The following is an 18,639-nucleotide window of genomic DNA, read 5'->3' on the forward strand; positions in this document are numbered from 1 at the left end:
TGGTCGTGGAGGGCCTTAGTGCCAGTAGGAAAGGTCTCCGGTTCGAGTTGTTGGAGCAACATGGGTTCCATCTCTCTTTCCCTATTACAGACCTAAAACCAAATGAAGTGATTCCATAACTAATTTTCATAAATCCACAGCTAACCATATAGCAATACAATTCGAACAAAAAAAAGAAAAAAAAAGTTTTTCACCATTTTCTTCATGGACGGCACAATTAACCATATAGCAAACCCCATCTGCAAATATTCAAACAGGGGCCAAAAATCCAAATCTTTTCACCAGAAGAATCACCCGAACTGGCCAAATCCTAATGTAGTGATTCAATAACTCAATCTTCATAAAATCCACAGTGTTTTCTCCAATTTCAGAGTTCAATCTCACTCTTCTACTTCTTGATCAACGCAATTCAACCAAAACAATCAATTTTCCACATTTTGATCATGTAAATCACAATCTTTTCACTAGAAGAACCACACAAACCCCGCACATACAAAGATATCTAGAGAGAGAGAGAGAGTACATGCTGGCGATTCTTTTGCGAATGGCCATCTCCTTGAAGAAGGACTTGGCGACAACCATTGGGCTTTTCGTGCGCTAGATTACTCAACGGCGTGTGTCCATGCTACCGTATGTAATGAATTTATTCCTGAATAAAATGGGCTTAATACAGTGTGGCCATAGCTATTTTCATAAAAACAATATCACTCAAATCATCTCCGATTATGTAGCGATCAGTGTTCGATTCATATGGTATTCGACACGATTTATCTTGTTGATAAGTTCTACAACATCAACCCTTTCGATCAACCAGACAAATTGGAATGAGATTCAAACGAGCTCCCACGTTCAATTTGCGAGGTTAGAATAAGATTCAGTGCGGGCAACTCTGTTTTCAAAAAAAAAGATTCGCTCAAATTGTCTGCGATCATACATACTGATTCAAATGATATTAAACATGGTTCATCTTCTCGACACGATCTACAACATGAACCTTTTCGATCATATAGATAAACAGGAATGTGCACACAATTTGTTGAATACACGTTTTCAAAGGACTTCACATGTGCAAGATGCGAAGTCTTATTAAGTACAGACGACGTCGTTTTTTTAGAAAGCTTCCGCGTCCAAGATGCGAGCTTCGGTTGAAACGGCCATTTTGGCATAGCTCGCGTGTGTTACATGCGAGTTTTCTTGTGAGTTCCAGACTTCCGGCCAAACACCGTTTTCCCCATTGGCAATTCAGGTCGATTTTTTTTTTATATTCCGCAATATTTGGATTTTAAATCTTTTTTGGCAATTCTTGTTATTATCACCAAGACTATATTTTTTCCTTTGTACCTCTATGGAATATAAATCTTGAGGGTTTATAAGTTTCCGTCTAGGCAAATTTAGAAGTGTTATTGCCCTATATATATTGATTAGTTGCAAGATTTTTGGTTGTGGTCGGTTCTTTCGAAACGAAGTCCGATTGTGGCCGTTATAGTGCCATGTCATTTGAGAAGGTTTTAACTGTTTGATGTAGTTCATTCAAACATGTTAAGTATATCTCAACTTTTTTGAAGAAGTCATCACGTACATATCTTTTCCTATTCTTATTAAGATAAATAAAAAAACTTGAATTCATTATTCATATTTCATAGCTACAAGAGAACCTTCCTTAATTTGGTCGTCGTGGGACTACATTCCTTCTCCATCGGTGCACACCATCTTAGTTATTGCTAGTATCCACGTATACACACACAGGGGCGGATCTAGTGTAGACAGAGAGGGTCACGTGACCCAGCTAAAAATTGGGCCCCAAAGAAGAGCCCCTAAGTTTAAGTATGTAATATATATAAAATATCCCAAATATTTTTGGGCGAAATTCTTCTTGCTTGGAGTACATTTGATCTCTTGAGCGAAATTCTTCTTGCTTCTTAACCTTGACCGACACCTCTCACTACTCATTACATAACAAATTGATTCATTTTCACAATCTTAGACAAACACTATAAAAGAATGAAAATTCTGAAGGTACAACTTGATAAAATTAGGATACAAGTAAACGTGTTTTAAAATATATACATATATACAGTCAGTCTCAAATGAGGGAGTCCGCATTTTAACTGGACCTCCTCATTTCTTCCATTTTCCGATCAAGTATATATATATATTTGTTAACCAAAAGGGAGCACAACCTATGGAGTTAACAGAAACACTCAACAGCTACTTATGAAGGCAAATAAAGGGAAATGATATTGACACTCCAAAAATTGATGCAAGCACTTCAAAATCAGTGTAATTCCAAAGCCACTTTCCTTTGTTTTTTGGAGTGTCCGCATCAATTTTTGGAGTGCCAATATCATTTTTCTAATATATTCATTCAAAATATCGGGTTTAACATTCAACAATCCAAACACGAGCCGCATTATTTTTGGGAAAATGACGGTCAAAGACGTGTTTTGATAATTAATACTTGCCAAGGATATTTTCAGCATTAACAAATATTGTCAGCACGTCCTTGGCAGATATTAATTATCAAAACACATTATGGGCCGTTATTTTCCCATTATTTTTTGAGCATCTTTTTCATGGACAACTTACCAAATGGGCTGGGCCGAAATCCTGAACGCTACAGGGGACACTAATCCAATTAACTACTTTCCATAAAAAGTACAATTTACTACTGCAGTCAGCAATGAGAGAGAGCTCCATCATTTCTCCCAAAAAATAAAAAATAGAGAGAGCTCCATCGCTATCTATAGTAGAGCTATAGCAGAGCAAGGCAGCGGATGACAAATGGATAAGCGTCAAATGGAGTTCGAGTAGCGTATGCTCTTGAGGCGAGATAGGAACTTGCAACCTCAGTTGGATGGAATCGGTCCCAGAAGGCGTACGTGCTCCGATTAGTACATGGTACTTGTTTACGAGTACACCTTCCCTTGCAGCAGGGAGAGTTCATAACTGTAATACCTGAAACGAAAGTACTATTAGAACAAATTATTAACAATTGCCCAATCCGCACTTTTTGTTCCATTCAACGTAAAAGCCTATACACTCTATGCAATGATATCGAGATGCCAGCATATGCTGGATGACAATGTGCATGTTTCAATTGTTGAAAAATAGAGCATTAAAACTATATTCCTTAAATAGAGAACCAATTAATTTTTCCCTACATACTTGTCTGATTGATCGGGTGACAAAAGAGTGGTATGAGGTCCGAGTGACTAGAAATTGGGGGTGGCCATGACACGAGAAGAAATTAATAAATCAGGCTTTGAAAACACGTGTTTTCCTTGAAGATTTAGAAATTTTCAACAACTATTATTCCGAAGCGAGAATAGATGTGACAGAATTTTTTCTTTCCCAACTATGGTTTGTCAAATTGTAATGAAAAAAAGAAATACAACTTTAAATCATGCTTTAAATAAGAAAATCTTTATTTGGATGATCATTAATTGCACCGCACAGTGCTACGTACAAGCTACATGGATGGATAGAAAATTCTTTAGTTTACAAACTTATGCAAAATGTTTTGTTGACTCGAACAAAGTAAAATACAGTAAGTTTATGTACAAAATTGAAGTGATCACTTACCAGCAGAAGATGAGTCCCCTAATGAAAGTAGGGACATGTTTACATAAATGAAGTTTGCGCCGATGAGATCATTATTGAGGATATCAACTAGGGAAATGAGCTTGCCATTAAAAAGTTGGATGTCATAGTTAATCTTGTCCGATCCACACATGAAGATCTATTTTTGTCATGAATAACGATTTCAGCTTGAATGCAACCTATTTTGTTTAGTCCCAAGAGGACTACCTTCCTTGCTCCGTACTTGTCCAAAGTCTATTGTGCCACCCCACCACACACACACAACAACCCCCCCCCCCCCCTCAAAAAAGAAAAAAAAAAAAGCACAATAAGTAAACAACATGATGCAGGCCGGTATTTTAATTATTTAAGAAATATAGAAATTTTATTAGGAATCTTTCTGTTTTAGCATAAATTGCCCAGAATATTGGGTTTTTTTAATTAGGTAGATTCTATTTCCTCTTTATTGTTTTCTTGCTCTCTAAGACGTAGATTTAGTTTTCCCTTATTTAGGTTTCCTTTTTAGTATTTTTAGTTTATTATATAAATTGAGTTGTAAACCTTAGGGTTAAGGGAGTTGTTTTTTAATGAATTAATGAAAATTGAGAATTTTTCTCATTATTGTGTGTTCGTGAAGGGAGTATATCTAGTTCATACTTATTTGTGATTGTCCTTATTGCGCGTTCTTCTATTTTGACACGCCTTCTTTCATCAGTTGGTATCAGAGCTTGCGCTCGATTCCGGATCATGGCGCAACAAGGAGTTCGTTATGATCGTTATGCTGTTGCTAAAGATGTGTATGAACAAAGTAAAGCTACACGAGAAGCACGAATGGAGGAGAGGTTTCAACAACTTGAGCAATAGATGGAGGAAGCGTTTGGTACGCTGGCCGATCAGATTGCCACCTTGTCTGTTGGTGGAAACTCGCCTCGCCGTTGTCCGATTCAACCTCGGCTTCCGAAAGAGGAGGCGGTGTTGGATGATGTTTCTATCACCAAACCTTTGGCTGGTAACCATATATTAGTCGAGGGGGAGGACAATGGTGGATGAAGCTATCATTGAGTGGCCATTCACATCAAATATTATTCCAAATCTTGTTGTAGATTGGAGTAAGCCACCAGTTTTTGACGAAGAACCGGTTAAGAAAATTTTACAAAAAAAAAATCTGAAAATAATGCAAAAAGAAGAAGTTACAATGTTGGCGTCGGTGGAAACTGAATTTATTGATCCATTTTGGGAGTTTATTGAAGACACTTCATGCAAGTGTTCTTGTGTTTTGATCCGGAAGATAAATTTGTTTTATTGATAAAAATTATTTTTCCACACCCTCCAGACTCTTGTCTACAGTATGGGTTGGAAAAAATAAATTTGAAGTACAAGATTAATGCAGACAAGATTCGACAAGTTCAACTATATAAACTCGAGGACGGGTTTCTTCAAGACGGGGAGAATGATGCAGAATGGAAAGTGAAATAATTTAAAAAATAGCATTCTCTAGTTTTCTTCATTTTGATTTTAGTAATTTTGTTAGGGAGTTTCAATTTTAGGAATGAGTGTTCTAAGAAGTATTTGGTTTCCTAGTTTGTCTTGAACTAGCATTCCCATTTTGTAGGATGCTTGATCAAGAAGAATTAGGGTTGATTTTATTTCCTTATGTCTTATTTTCCTTTTTGGTATTTTAGGAATGTTGGCTAGGTTTAGGAGTTTACTATTATAAATAAAGATGTATGCCTTAGGGCAAATTGGTGTTTTATGATTGAATTAATGAAAATTTGAGAGTTTTTCTCATTATTGTGTGTTCGTAGAGAGAGTACCTCTAGTTCATACTTATTCGTGATTGTCCTTGTTGTACGTTCTTCTATTTTGACACGCCTCTCTGCATCACAACCCCAAAGTTAAAATGCATCTAAACAGATTTTTGAGAGAACGAAAAAGAGAGAGATTGAATTAAACAAAAACGTTAGGCTCTGTCTATATATTTTAGGAAAAACATTTCACAATATTGAAACACATCAAACATTTTTGAAGTGGAATTAATTGCTAATAAAGCTTCTATACTTTGGCATTTAATTCGTTGTAACCTTAGATAGAATTTTTTTTGCATGCTCTGCTTCTATGCTAATAAAGCTTCTATACTTTGGCATTATGCCTTTTAATTCGTTGAAGTTATCCCAACACTTTCACGAACATGTGGTCCGTTGTTTGAGTACGCTCTCAGTCTCCTCTATTCCACGAGTAGTAATTAAGGGCTCGTTTCGATGATGTATTAGGTTTAGAGGTATTATGTATGAATGGGGGATTGGATAGTAAGGGGTATTATGTAAGAAGGGTGGGTCCACATTGATGTGACGGGGGGATTAAATAATACTTGGTTTGGATGAGGTATAAAATGGAGGAATAAGGTTGTTTTGTAGTTGAATGGAAGAAAGAGGGGGTATTACAAGGGGGGATTCCACATAGCCGGCTCTCACCCTAGCCATGTGTAAGCCCCCCTTAGGGCGTATTAGGGGGGATTATGGAGGAGGGGTATTAAGATATTCCCTCTATTTTTGGCTTGCCAAAGCACGCCATAGAAGAGGGCCCACGTATTAGAAGGGTGTATATTACAATACAACCTTCTATCGTGGCATCCAAACAGGCCCTAAAGGCATAATTTACTTTTCATAGGGGATCTGTGTTTTTTTTTTTTTTTTTTGGGCTTCATTTGTAGAAGATCAAAACATAAGCGGTGAGCTGGAAAAAAAAAAAAAAAAAAGCGCTCAAAAGATCACGAATTTGTGGCTTAATTTCAAAAACACCCCCTCAACTATCACGTCACTACTTGAGTTTTGTTCGCCCTCTACTTAAGAGGGTGAACATTGCCCTCTTTTCTGTTAGTTGAAAATGGTGCGGATCCCACTACAAAGTGTCCGGATCCTATTATAAAGTGATGTCATACTTACCAAAAAATGTATTGTACGAGTGAGACCTACACCATTTCAATCAATAAGAGGGAGGGTAATGTTTACCATTCTTAAATTGCACTCTACAAAATGGCATAAAGATCATGGTCTAAAAACTAAAAAGATCTCACTTTTTGTAAAAACGTAATAACATAATATGGACTATAGTTTTATGAGTTTAGTCACGGTTCCATCCTATGATTAAAATATAGTGGCTTTGCTTGGTTCCTAACTTTGGAGGTAACTTTTAACTCTTGGCACAGTTTTCAATAAATCTATCTCTATCTCTTTCCACTCATTACCACTCAACTCTCAAAAATAACTTTTTAAAAGTTAAACCAAACAAAGTGAGTGACTTTTAGTTACATCTTAATAAGCCACGATTTTAAATACGAAATTAAAAGTGAAATACATGACCAAGATCTTTACCTACTTTTCTAGTGGTGCGTTTTGGCAACATCAACCCATGTGGGGTGAGGTTATGAGGTGTGGTGGAAAGGGCATCTCGGTGTCAGGAAACCTCAAATAGGAATCTCGGTGTCGAGAAACCTAGAAAGGGATTGTTGGTATCGAGAAACCTTAAGAGAAAATCTCGATATCGAAAAACCTAAAAGGGAATCTCGATGTCGGAGAACCTGGACCAGGGAATCTCAGTATCGAAAAACCTTTAATCAGCCAAGATTTCTGATTCTCAACGGAAAATGACCCCGCCAACTATCAAAACTGTGCAACTTCACCCTTCCATCCAAATCTGTTAACATTTTGGATGAAAGTTGGAAAATGGAAATCCATGATCCAACCCTCAAATGCCCTTCAACTTGGTGCCCAACCCTAAATGGTGTAATAAAGCGCCTGTTAGCTGCGCTGAAAAATATAACAATGCTAGGTACTTTGAAAAATATATCCCGAAATTACTCCGAACAAGTATTTTTTTACTATTAATAAAAGTCTATTAACATTCATAAATAAGTCTATTTGAGATAATTTCGGGGTATATTTTTGGGTACCTAACACTTTAAAAAAAAAATGCAAAATAGCCATCCTAGAGCGGTAACCCTCCTAGGTTAGGGTGGCGGCGGGCTTAATTCCCTTCTTAACCAATGACAATTCCCTTCTTAACCAATGACACTTATATATATGCAAGTAGGATAAGATTTTTTACACCCCACCTTATCATAAATTCAAAACACGGTGGCAAATTTGGTTGGTTTTTTTCTTTTTCTTTTTCTCTACTCTACTTTTTTTTTTTTTGAGGGAAGGCAATAGGATAATTTCACCTACCAAACTCACCTAGACAATTGCTTTTTTCTCTACTCTACTTATAAAAACGTGAAGCCCCTAAAGTGTTTCCCACACTTTTACGTTTCAAAAATACCCCTCAAAAAATATCAAATAACTAACCCAACCCAACCCAACCCAATTGGCAACAATACCTACCACGCTGCCTCAAACACCCTCTCCACATCGCGCCTTTCCGAAACGACGGAAAACCCGCCACATTCCAACTGTTGCATCTCTCAACAAACACATCCCCTGCCGTTTCTTCTCTCTATCTCTATTTCTATGAACGTGTTCTCTTCATCAGACAACTTTTGCTTCTCACAACTCTCGCAGACCATTTGAAAAGCCTCTCGAATGTCCTTCTTCCTCTCAACTCTCCGACAGTTCCCCTGAATTAGCCTCTCGATTCTCCTCCATTCTCATTTGAAGACTGAATTCTGGGGAGGAAATTGCCAAAGTCATCCAGCTGATTGGTTACTGTTAGGGTCGTTACACACACGCACACGATTTATGAGTATAAAACAGTAAAGAAATCGACACAGCAATATACATGGTTTCCCAAAATTGAGTACGTTCACGGGAGCGAGAGCGGCTACCGTTCTTTATTATCACAGTTATGAAATATTGAGTATTTATACCGGCTCTATTCTAACCCTAACCTGGTATTTGGTCTGAATTTCAAAAATTCCAAAAATACCCTTGTACGATCTACACTCCATTCGTTGCGCTCCGCTCCACTCGTGCTGCTCCACTCTGCTCCGCTTCGGCATCTGGCCTTCTTTCTAGAACTTCTTAGTATCTCTTCATATTTTACATATGAGCCATAATTCCGAAATTAAAATCTCACTTCGGTAGGATCCACGGGTAAGTTTTCGGAAAAAAAGTGTATTGCTTCTCTCTCTCCCTCTCACTTGGTGATTCTACATCGATCAAAGCTTGCTTATATGTTTAATATCATGCTAAGGAGTTTGATAAATAGTCAGTGCACTTAAGGTGTTTGATGAATTGCTCCTGTTGCCCTTCCATTTATTCCACCAGTCTATTCGTGAGAAAAGCTCATGGAATATACTACAGAGTGGATGTTTGAAACTGGGAATATACATAGTGGATATTCAACTTGGAAAAAAAAAAAGAATTAATATAAACGTTTGTGATGCTTATAGGACTACTGAAATATAATTTTCTATGAAAAAGATACAGACAATTAAGCAAAACTAAATGAATGTTAGATTACCTTACCATGTGAAAAATGGGAAGTGGATATCATCAAATTATCTGGTTTTAATATTAGACTTGCATATTTCAAAACAGCGTTAGAAGATGAATAGTTAATGAAGATAGAGGAAGAGCTATCTAGAGTTCTCATCACAGGGGAGAGAGTAATTCAAATGGAGTGGGATAAGAGGCTGGGAAAATTTTGAATTACGGAACCTTAATTTATTATTGACAGTAGTTTGGACCAAAATTGATAGCTATTTCCTACAGATTGCAATTTTATCTCCTTGTCGCCGCTATTGTCTAGAGGATGCGTTACAATTTTATCTATTTGGTTCTTTTTTTCCCTTCAAGGTTGTGTTCAGTCCTTAAGTGACCTCATCGAATTCCATGTCTTCAGGGTCTTAGTTTGCTCATCTTCACAAAGTTCAGGTACGTCGAACCCGAATTAATCTCATTTCTTGGAACTACTGACAATAGCGATCGCTATTTGGAGTTCAAATAGCATATCCTTATCGTGACCTCTGCAGTTGCAAAAGAATGAAATCAATCATACCTATGTTTCTGGCTCTTAATTAGGGGAGGGGGAACTACAAGAACCACAATACTAATTACATATTGTGCACTGTAACTTTCTCCTAAACTTCATTCATCAAGTTATTACGTGGCTTTGGGGAAACATATGCATCATTCTATGTGTGCACTTGTTTCTGGAATAAGTAGTCTTATTTTGATTAGGATTTTATTTTCCATAGGTGTCCTACTAATACTTTAATCCATAACCCATATGATCCCAACGAGGCATACTTTTTCCCTCCCAAAAAAGAACCATGGCATAGGAATGGCTCTTGATCTAAAACCTCCAATATAGCACTCATCACACATAACAATAGAAGTCGTGGTCGTTACATTTCAGCACCCAGCATCCTACCATTTGCGACTTGGCTTTTGATCTTACTAATAGTTCCATGGTTTTAGATGAATCCAAGTTTCTAACTCCTAACATACACAGGTACAAACAATGTTCTAAAACTCACTACGCGGTGGTAGGGCAGCCGGCCACCTTTCACCTTCCAAGGTGAGTACTCGGCGATTACTAGGCGAGTAGCAATTACTCGGATTTTTTTTAATGTTCCCCACATGACATCCATATATAATCCATAATGAGAAGTTCAATGTTCAAAGTTCAAACCAAATGAAACCAAATACGAAATATTAAAAAAAAATGAAAAGGCATTTTTTTTTTTAACTTCAACCTTGCTTTTTTAGTCCCACCTTCATGTGATTCGAGGCATTTTCCTACTTCCAAGTAAAAAAATGAAAAGGTTGGTCATAGAGCAGGTCTTTTTTCCCCAAATTTGGTAGGATAAAAAAAAGGTTAGCAAGTTAGTGTTCCGAATATATACGTTCCTTCATAAGTTTGTAGCTCTGGCATTTGATCTTCCTTTTCGATGACCTACGTGAAAGTCATAATCTTGACCTATATGAAGTTGTGGCATTTGAAATTATGTGTATTGTACGGTTTTATTATGTGATCAAGTTTCCTCACATACAAAGGTATAATTCGACGTTAACTTTACCCAAAAAGATATCGCGCCTAATTATGTTGGACATCAATTTCGAGGACAATGTCATCGTTGAGAAGATAATGAATGTCAACTTTGGTTTATCATTTATCATCTGCCACTTACAACCCCTATCCGTCCCTTTTGAAAGGCATTTGCGGCATCTGATCTTTTAAAAAGCCATATTCGAAATGTCAGCATCTTGTGGGATGAGCACACATTCCATTGCTCCAAAGGTTTGCATATGTCTCCCTTAAGCCTTAACTGTTGCCTCTTAACATTGCTGCGAACAATAATATCAACCGATAGGGTTCTGTATCTCCAAATTAATTTGCTCCTTATTTCCAGCCTAATTAATTAACAGCTCTTGGAGCCAAAATTGTGCTACCACAATGCTTTCGAATTGATGTTAATCTTGTACTAACGATGTTGCTTATTCAATGCAAGATGTACCTCCCATTGTTTGAAGGTCTACTTGTGTATTAATGGTGGGTCCACTATTAATTCGCTTTATTTTCGAGTGTATATGTAGCAATTTAAGAAAAACCCTTTCCATAGTTATTTATGTAGTTGCTTACTTCATGCCTTTCTATATGACACTAAATGGACATGTGAAACGACATTGACACATCGACACAATCCATGAAAATTACTCACGAAATAGAGACAAACAATCTGATTTCATGCACATGTCCACTTAAGTTAAGAAGGTAAATTTCATTCCAATAATACATCTCTCTCTCTCTCTCTCTCTCTCTCTCTCTCTCTCTCTCTCTCTCTCTCTCTCTCTCTCTCTCTCTCTCTCTCTCTCTCCCCTGTTGGAAGAGAGTACATACAAGTTTTGTGATTGGTGAGAGTGTTTGGAGCATTTTTTAGGGTGCCCCAGAGTGTCCAAATAAAAAACGTTGACAAAAATAAGGCCACCACGGATTTGGGTTTTACTTACATGTGTTCATTTGAACATAATCCTTACAACATACAAATAACTAATCGGCTCAGATGCTAAGTTGGAAAATCTTTGTTTATAAATACATGTATAATTGTGGATAGCGAAGCTTTGCAAAGAACTGTCCTAGAGCAATAGTAGCAGTTTTGGAATGATATGAAATGAGGATTAGCCCACAAATTACCATTCTCTAAATCATAGGAGCGTTAGTTGCATGTATGCTTGCCAATGTTATTTGCGATCTGAATTGAAGAATTTCACGTCCAAGGCACGTGCACTCTTAATTACTTTACTAGTGTGTGTGTGTGTGTGTGTGTATATATATATATATATATATATAGAGTTAAGTTCCGGTGAGGGATCCCTCATTTTATTAAAATGCGGGACTCCCCTTCCCGATTGAATTTTGATGATCCGAGCCGCTCAAAGTGATCAGAACGTGATTTTAAGGGTCCCCATGAGAAATCAGCAAAAAAAATGACCGGGAAGGGCTTCATCCGAGCAGTTTTCATTGAACGGTTCAAAAAAAACTGCTCGGATGACACCCTTCCCGATCATTTTTTTTGCTGATTTCTCGCGGGGACCCTTAAAATTACGTTCTGCGCACATTGAACGGTTCGGATTTTCAAAATTTGATCGGAAAATGAAAGTCCCTCATTTTGTTAAAATGAGGGATTCCTCACTTGAAAATTCCTCTATATATATATATATAAAGGAGTGGATGAGTCATTAAGCTAGGGGCCAATTTCGCTCACAAATTTTTTGAACCCCAAGCCGTCTCCGCCCACCACCTTTCAAAGCGCCCGTGAGACTTCTTTCGGTGACGAAACCCGACTGCGCATCCACCGTTGCCATTGTTTTACCGTGAGGAACTAGGATCTCTGCTCAAAAAACATTTTCGAGCACTTTTGTTTATTTTGTTTTGTTTCCAGAAATTGAACCAGTTTACAGCATTTTTTCAGTGACCCTCTCCCTCAACCCATGCTTTGATACCACTTGTTGAGACCGGAGGGACACCACGCACGCAACCCACATACTGATTTCAGAGAAAAACTCACCCTTCTGTATCTATATAATAAAATAGCTCAGTATTTAAATCTTATGTACATACAGCTTAGTATTTGAATCATATGTACATAATTTTAACGGCCCAAACTGATAACACTCATAAATCCTACAGCTGAGAAGAGTTCTAGGGTTGGAACACTACAAGAAAACTTACATTGGGTGACAAATAAAAATTATCATAAATTGCATGTTTTTCGTCACAAATAATATAGGTGACAAAAAAAAAATTTGTCAACTAAAGGTTGTCGAGGATTTCTACCTAGTGAAGAAATCTATTTTTCATCACCTATAGGCTCCGTTCAGTTGCCAGGAAAGTACAAGAAAGGATGAGAAAATCAACTTTCCCATGATTTTTGTAGTGTTCAGTTGGCAGGAAAGTAGTGGGAAACATGTTTTTAAGTTTTCCTGCAGGAATTACTTTCCTGCAAAAGTGATCCTGCAAAAAACACAGGATTTTGCGTCGCGGGAAAAGGAAAATGAGTGAACACTCACAAAATTTTCCCGAAAGTTTCTTTTTCCTGACAAATGAACAACTAAACCTTAATTATTCTTGCAAAATTCTTTTGTCAAATGAACACGCACAGGAAAATAATTTTCTTTTTCCTTTACTTCACTTTACTTGACTTTTCCTGAGAATAACTTTCCCGTACAATATTTCTGGCAACTAAACGGAGCCATAGTGTCTTCGTCACCTATTGTGTTTTTTGACGACAAAAAACGTGACCCATTGGTGACGAAATTTTTCATCGCCAATATAATAAATCAGTGGCGAAATTTTTTATCACAAAATACATTCACTCATATGTGGAAAAATTCCGACCTTCTCGCTCCTGTTGGGTTTCAAACACGAGTCTCATAGCTTTTGAACTCAAGCTTCAACCAATTACACCAAACACACTTTTTAGTATATGTTTGAAATATCTAATATATAACACATACATTTAACATTAAAATATATTTCAAAAGGCATTTTGAACCTTTAAAATATTAAAATTAGCAATTTTGATAAACATCAAAGTTGTAGCTCTTTGTGTTATTGTTCAAACCCAATTTAAATTATCTCAATCAAAGTTCTGAGCAAAGAGTTATGCCTGAAATATATTTGGTGAAAAACGTAATTCATAAATTTCGTTACCAAAGATATCCATTTGGCGACGAAACTGAAAGTATAAAAAAGAAGACGAAATTATTTTTTGTCGCCAAAGATAACTATTGGGTGACGATTTGTTTTTTCTCGTCAATTCGTCACTCAATAGTTATCTTTGGTGATGAAAAATAATTTTGTCTCTTTTTCTACTCTTCCGGCGACGAAAATTTTATTCGTCGCCAAATAAATATCTTTGGCGACAAAAATGTCTTTTTCGTTGCTAAATAGTTATAATTGGTGACAAAATAATTTCGCCGCGGAAGTTGTCAAAACAGTGACTGCTTGGTCTCCGAACCTCGCCTTCCAATAAGGTTGAAACACCCCAAGCGTAGGGCTAGGTCGTCGATAGCATAATATCCGGAAGTCCGGGATCGTACCCACAGAGAATCGAAATATAGCTAGTTTGGATTGTAGGTTTAAAAGGTAGACTGCGGCGTTCAAGACGGCCAACTTGATTTTGCTTTAAAAGTGAAAACTAAGGAAAAGACTAGAAATGAGCTTAATTAACTTAAAAGAGGCAAGTCTAGGGATCGTCCATCCCTTGACAAAGGTCGCTACCGGTTCTCGATTATAACTCAAGCGAGAGTCACGACCGCGTGCTCACGCCCGGAAGATTTAACTTTAAAGACTACGTTTATCAAAAGATGTGATTTACCGGAACTAAAACAACCTATTTTTGCTAATGTATCTAACACGTAGGAGGCCACGAGCCCTCAAAATGTCGCTTGCCAAGACCGCTTGACTAAACTTCATATCAAGGAGTTAACACCCCTCGCTTAGACCAAAATAGCTAGATTAACCTAATTCCGAAAACCATGATTTTAACCCTGAAGTTTCGAGAACCAAATAACTGCCTAAGTCATTGGGAAAGATTAGCCCAAGACTTAACCGAAAGACTACTCACACATAGCTAAAAGACTAGACATGGTTAAGAAAGGAAACATGATTAAACGATAAAAACGGAAATAAACTTGATTTATGCAAAAATCCGAAGCGTAGCTACAACATTAATAAACGAGAAATTAACATAAGACAAATACTTACTTGAGTTCTTGAAGAAATTAACACAAAAGCTTGAAGAACAACAATGGAGTTCTTTAGGAAAAAAGAAAGACTTAGGCCTAAATCTAACTAAAATGGCCATACTTTCCATATATGGCATATAAGCCTATTTATAGGGCCCTAAAGTTAAGTTACAAAGGACTAAAAAGTCCCCAAAAACATTCCATAAGTGAAAATTTTCCATAAATGGAAGGTTGAAAAAGTAGCAAAAACGTGGATATTTCTCCAGTATGAACCGGTACTGGGATTTGCCCAGTACCGGTACAAGGCCTTCAAAAAAGCTGGAAAAACTGATCTTTGGACTGCATGAACCGGTACTGGGCAATCCCCAGTACCGGTGCATGATTGACAGATTTTTTGGGCAACTTCGCAGGCTCGCTCCGGACACTCCCGAACTCGGATTTTGGCGTTCTTTGAACCGTTGGAAAGCTCGTCGAGCCTACTTTCTAACCCAAGTGGTTTGGATCAAAAGTAATTTGTACATCAAAAGTTATGACAATTCTACCCTTAACACGTCGGAAGATGAGTAGCTTTAGTAAAATCCTCACTTCTTCTTCAATTCCCTTGACTCTTGGGCGACCCGAGCAACCTCCAAACCATCTCTCGAGCACCACAATGGGGTGGCACATAGCCTTGAGTACTTGGTTGCACCCGGAGCATTCCTTGACGATCAAACGCACCTTATTTATACAAATTGCCTGAAATACACAAAAACACACCTTACGTGCAATATCACTATAAAAGCTAAATAAACGCAAAATAAAACAAAGCAAAACGAGACTAGTCGCACCAAATATCTACAATATTGGGTGCTCATCAGTGACGAGTTTATTATTTCGTCGCCAAATATACTCATTTAGCGATGAAATTTTGCCAGTTTTTCGTCACTAAATATACTTTTTCTTATAGTGGAAAATCTTATTTTCAATCTTCCTTTCCTATTCCAACTCTCTTTTGTTATGGAAAGATAGAAAACAATAAAATTTTATTGCCAAAAAAAAGAGCCGAATTTTGAAATAAGAAAGGGAAGTTTTTGAAACCTTAGCACTCTCCCGTGACAAGGCGAAATCTTCTCTAATTTTTCTTATCCCAACTCTCTTTTGTTATGGGAATATGGAAAGTAAAATTAGTGCAAGGTAGATCGTAAACTAAACAAAAGAATAAGAATGTTATATTTTTGTTTATTGGTTGATCAATTTTAATTTTTTTTGGTGTGTGTGTTTTCTTTTTTGTTGTGTATTTTCTTTTTTTTATCTATCAGTAGTATTTTTTTTGGTACAAAAGAAAATGAAAAACCAACTAATCTCTCTTGAAAAGGCACTCCTCTCATGTCCGCCTCCTGGGATGGGATTAAGTTGTCGGGTGGGATCATGTTGTGCGACACCATTCTATCTTCTTGATCAATTCTCATGTTTGCAAGCCTATCCGCGACTTTTTTCGTCTATCAATGGTTTCCTCTATTAAAAAATGGGAATTGATTTGAAATCCCATTTGATTATGCATTTTGTTCTTGCTATTGCTGTTAGATACGTAGTTTTGGATTGATTGGTTGTTAATTGTTTAATTCTATACTTTGTTTCCTAAATTTGTTACGTGAACTTTTTCTAAAGCTCATATATATAAATTTTTTAAGAGATGAGTTTGTTTGTTGGTATGGTGTCCTGGTGCAAAATGCGTCTCATTCGTACATAAAGGTGCAAACAATTGAAATGTACTCAAGTGTTTCCATTGTGATGGATCACAATATTTGTGCTTGAAGTGATAATGCTCTGGTTGTGCTAAAACCTCACCACTATGTTTTATTTTGCTTTTTCTTTTTTTTTCTTTTTTTTGGTTTGGTTAGTTGTTGGGTGAGCAATATGTTACCTGGGGCTGGGTGTGATATGAGCACCGGTGATCGGCCACTCCCAATGGCAAAAAATAAAGTTTGAGTGTTGCTACATCTAATTGTACATTCATACTGGCTCTTGCTTATGCGCTAGATATTAGTTTCGTCTCTTTGTTTTTCCTGCATATCTTTATGGTTTGGCTGTGTCTCTATATATCTGTATTCGGGTGGAAATCTGTAAATGCCGTATGACGTGATTTGTACTTTGTAAAGGCACTTTTGAAACATACTAACAAGCATTTTTCTTAGTTCTAATTAAAAAAATAGAAAACAGATCAAATTAGATAGCTTTTAGCTTTAAGTTCATTGGTGATTGTATTTTTCATAAAATCACTTGTTAGAAAGATACTATTCGAAACTCTCTTTTAAAAAAAAAAAAGAACGGCTTTTTGGAGAAGTCGAGCTCATTGGTGGGGTCTTTAAAAATAGTAGAGCTTAGTTCATTGTAGTTCTGTTGAGAACGTGCTGCGCCATGCCTTGAGGCACGAGAACAATCATTACATATATGGTTAACATTTTTATTCAGTATAATAGGTAAGTGCATGTTCAGGCATGGGCAATAAGCTAGATATATTCTGTCTTAACCTTATTTGGAAAAGACACTTCCGAAAAACTTAGTTTTGTTGGCGGGAGTGGTCAATAGTAAAGAACCATAATTTATTTTAATTGTTTCCAAAATGCGTTGCGTCATGCCTTCGGGCATGGGCAATTTCTAGTGTGTGTGTGTATATATATACACACACATATACAATGTGTTTGAAAAACTCTTCAGGAACCACATTCCGGCTCTCTGCCGGGAGCCAAACCGGCTCCCCACTCACCTTACCCCTCAGCCTCACCTCTTGCCTCTAACCCTCTCTCTTTGCTCTCTCAATAAATATACAAGTAGAAGAAAGAAAAAGGAAACCGTGTGCCATGGGGAGGGATCCCCTGTGATTGACACACACATGGGAGAAAAACCCAACACTCTGTTCCTTGGAGAAACAATGGCGTTTACAGTATTAATTAGGTTAAAAGTTCAATTCTTATGCTGCTATGTTTTGGGCTGCACAACAAGGAAGATCAGTGTTCTAGAGTTATTCCAAGATCAGAATGTACATGAGAGTACATCAGTGGTTCAGAGCCCCGAGGAGGCTATCCAATCAGTGTTCATCTGGTGGTAGATGGTGCATGGTTGAAGGATAACAAACAAGGTGGTGTTGCTTGGGTAATCAGACATGGTAATGGCAGCTTAATATCAGATGGTGAGTGTGGTTTTCACTACGTCAAGAAGCTCGATCATATTCTTGTGGTTAGGGCTAGGGCCAACCCTCGGTCCTAAACCTGCTGTAAGTTTTTGTGTGTTATTTATATATGTGATTCTAGTGTCTCTCAAATAAACACACTACATATTTGTTAAATTTTTTGTTGGAGGGTTTCAACCTAAAACCAATTGACAATAGGTGAAGTAACCTCTAGAATATAGGGAGAATTTTTCCCAGGTCCACTATACCACTTTCCAAACCCACTAAGTCCATTTCTAAATTCTATAACCCCCTAAGTCCATTAACCTATTAGTAAAGATATAATAACCCTGGTTCGTCTAATATACCCCTGCTTTCAAAAAATCTTTTATCCCATTTTTTCCTCCATTCCCGTTTTTTTTCTCATTTTTTTCCTCCATTCTCGTTTTTTTCTCCCCTTTTTCCTACATTCCCCTTTTTTTCTCCCTTTTTTCCTCCCTTTCCCTTTTTTTCTCAGATTCCTCCATTATAAAACCCATCCCACCTCCTCCCTCCCCCCCCCTACCCCCCCCCCCCCTCCCCCCTTTTCCAGAAGAACAAAACCCAGACGATTTTCCATTAGAAACCACAGACGAATTTCTTTGTCGTCGCCTTCTTGGTAGTCGGCAACCTTGGTCCTCGTCGGGTTTCTTCGGCGTCAGCCCTTCTTCGTCGTCCTCGATC

At 37.4% G+C, this 18,639-nt stretch overlaps 1 protein-coding gene across 17 annotated transcripts in view; it reads right to left on the reverse strand.

Annotated features, from left to right (window-relative positions):
* Window positions 1-18,639, reverse strand: part of LOC131300033 (RNA polymerase II transcription factor B subunit 3-like) — a 58,733-nt gene that overhangs the window by 16,097 nt on the left and 23,997 nt on the right. Inside the window, exons 1-2 of one of the 17 annotated variants that reach the window (XR_009190874.1) lie at window positions 524-549; window positions 195-239 (exon numbers count right to left, since the gene is read on the reverse strand). The exons of 14 other annotated variants lie outside the window; for them this stretch is intronic. Coding sequence is in view for 1 of the 3 variants with exons in the window: in XM_058325759.1 (XP_058181742.1) it covers window positions 524-582 (59 nt within the window). In the remaining 2 variants the exon portion in view is untranslated. Of the gene's footprint in view, window positions 1-194; window positions 358-523; window positions 806-18,639 lie in introns of those variants that run through there. 2 more of the 17 variants (XR_009190871.1, XM_058325759.1) reach the window with 2 other exon arrangements.

This window comes from Rhododendron vialii, chromosome 1a (genome assembly GCF_030253575.1).
Source record: "Rhododendron vialii isolate Sample 1 chromosome 1a, ASM3025357v1".
Taxonomy (NCBI): Eukaryota; Viridiplantae; Streptophyta; class Magnoliopsida; order Ericales; family Ericaceae; genus Rhododendron; species Rhododendron vialii.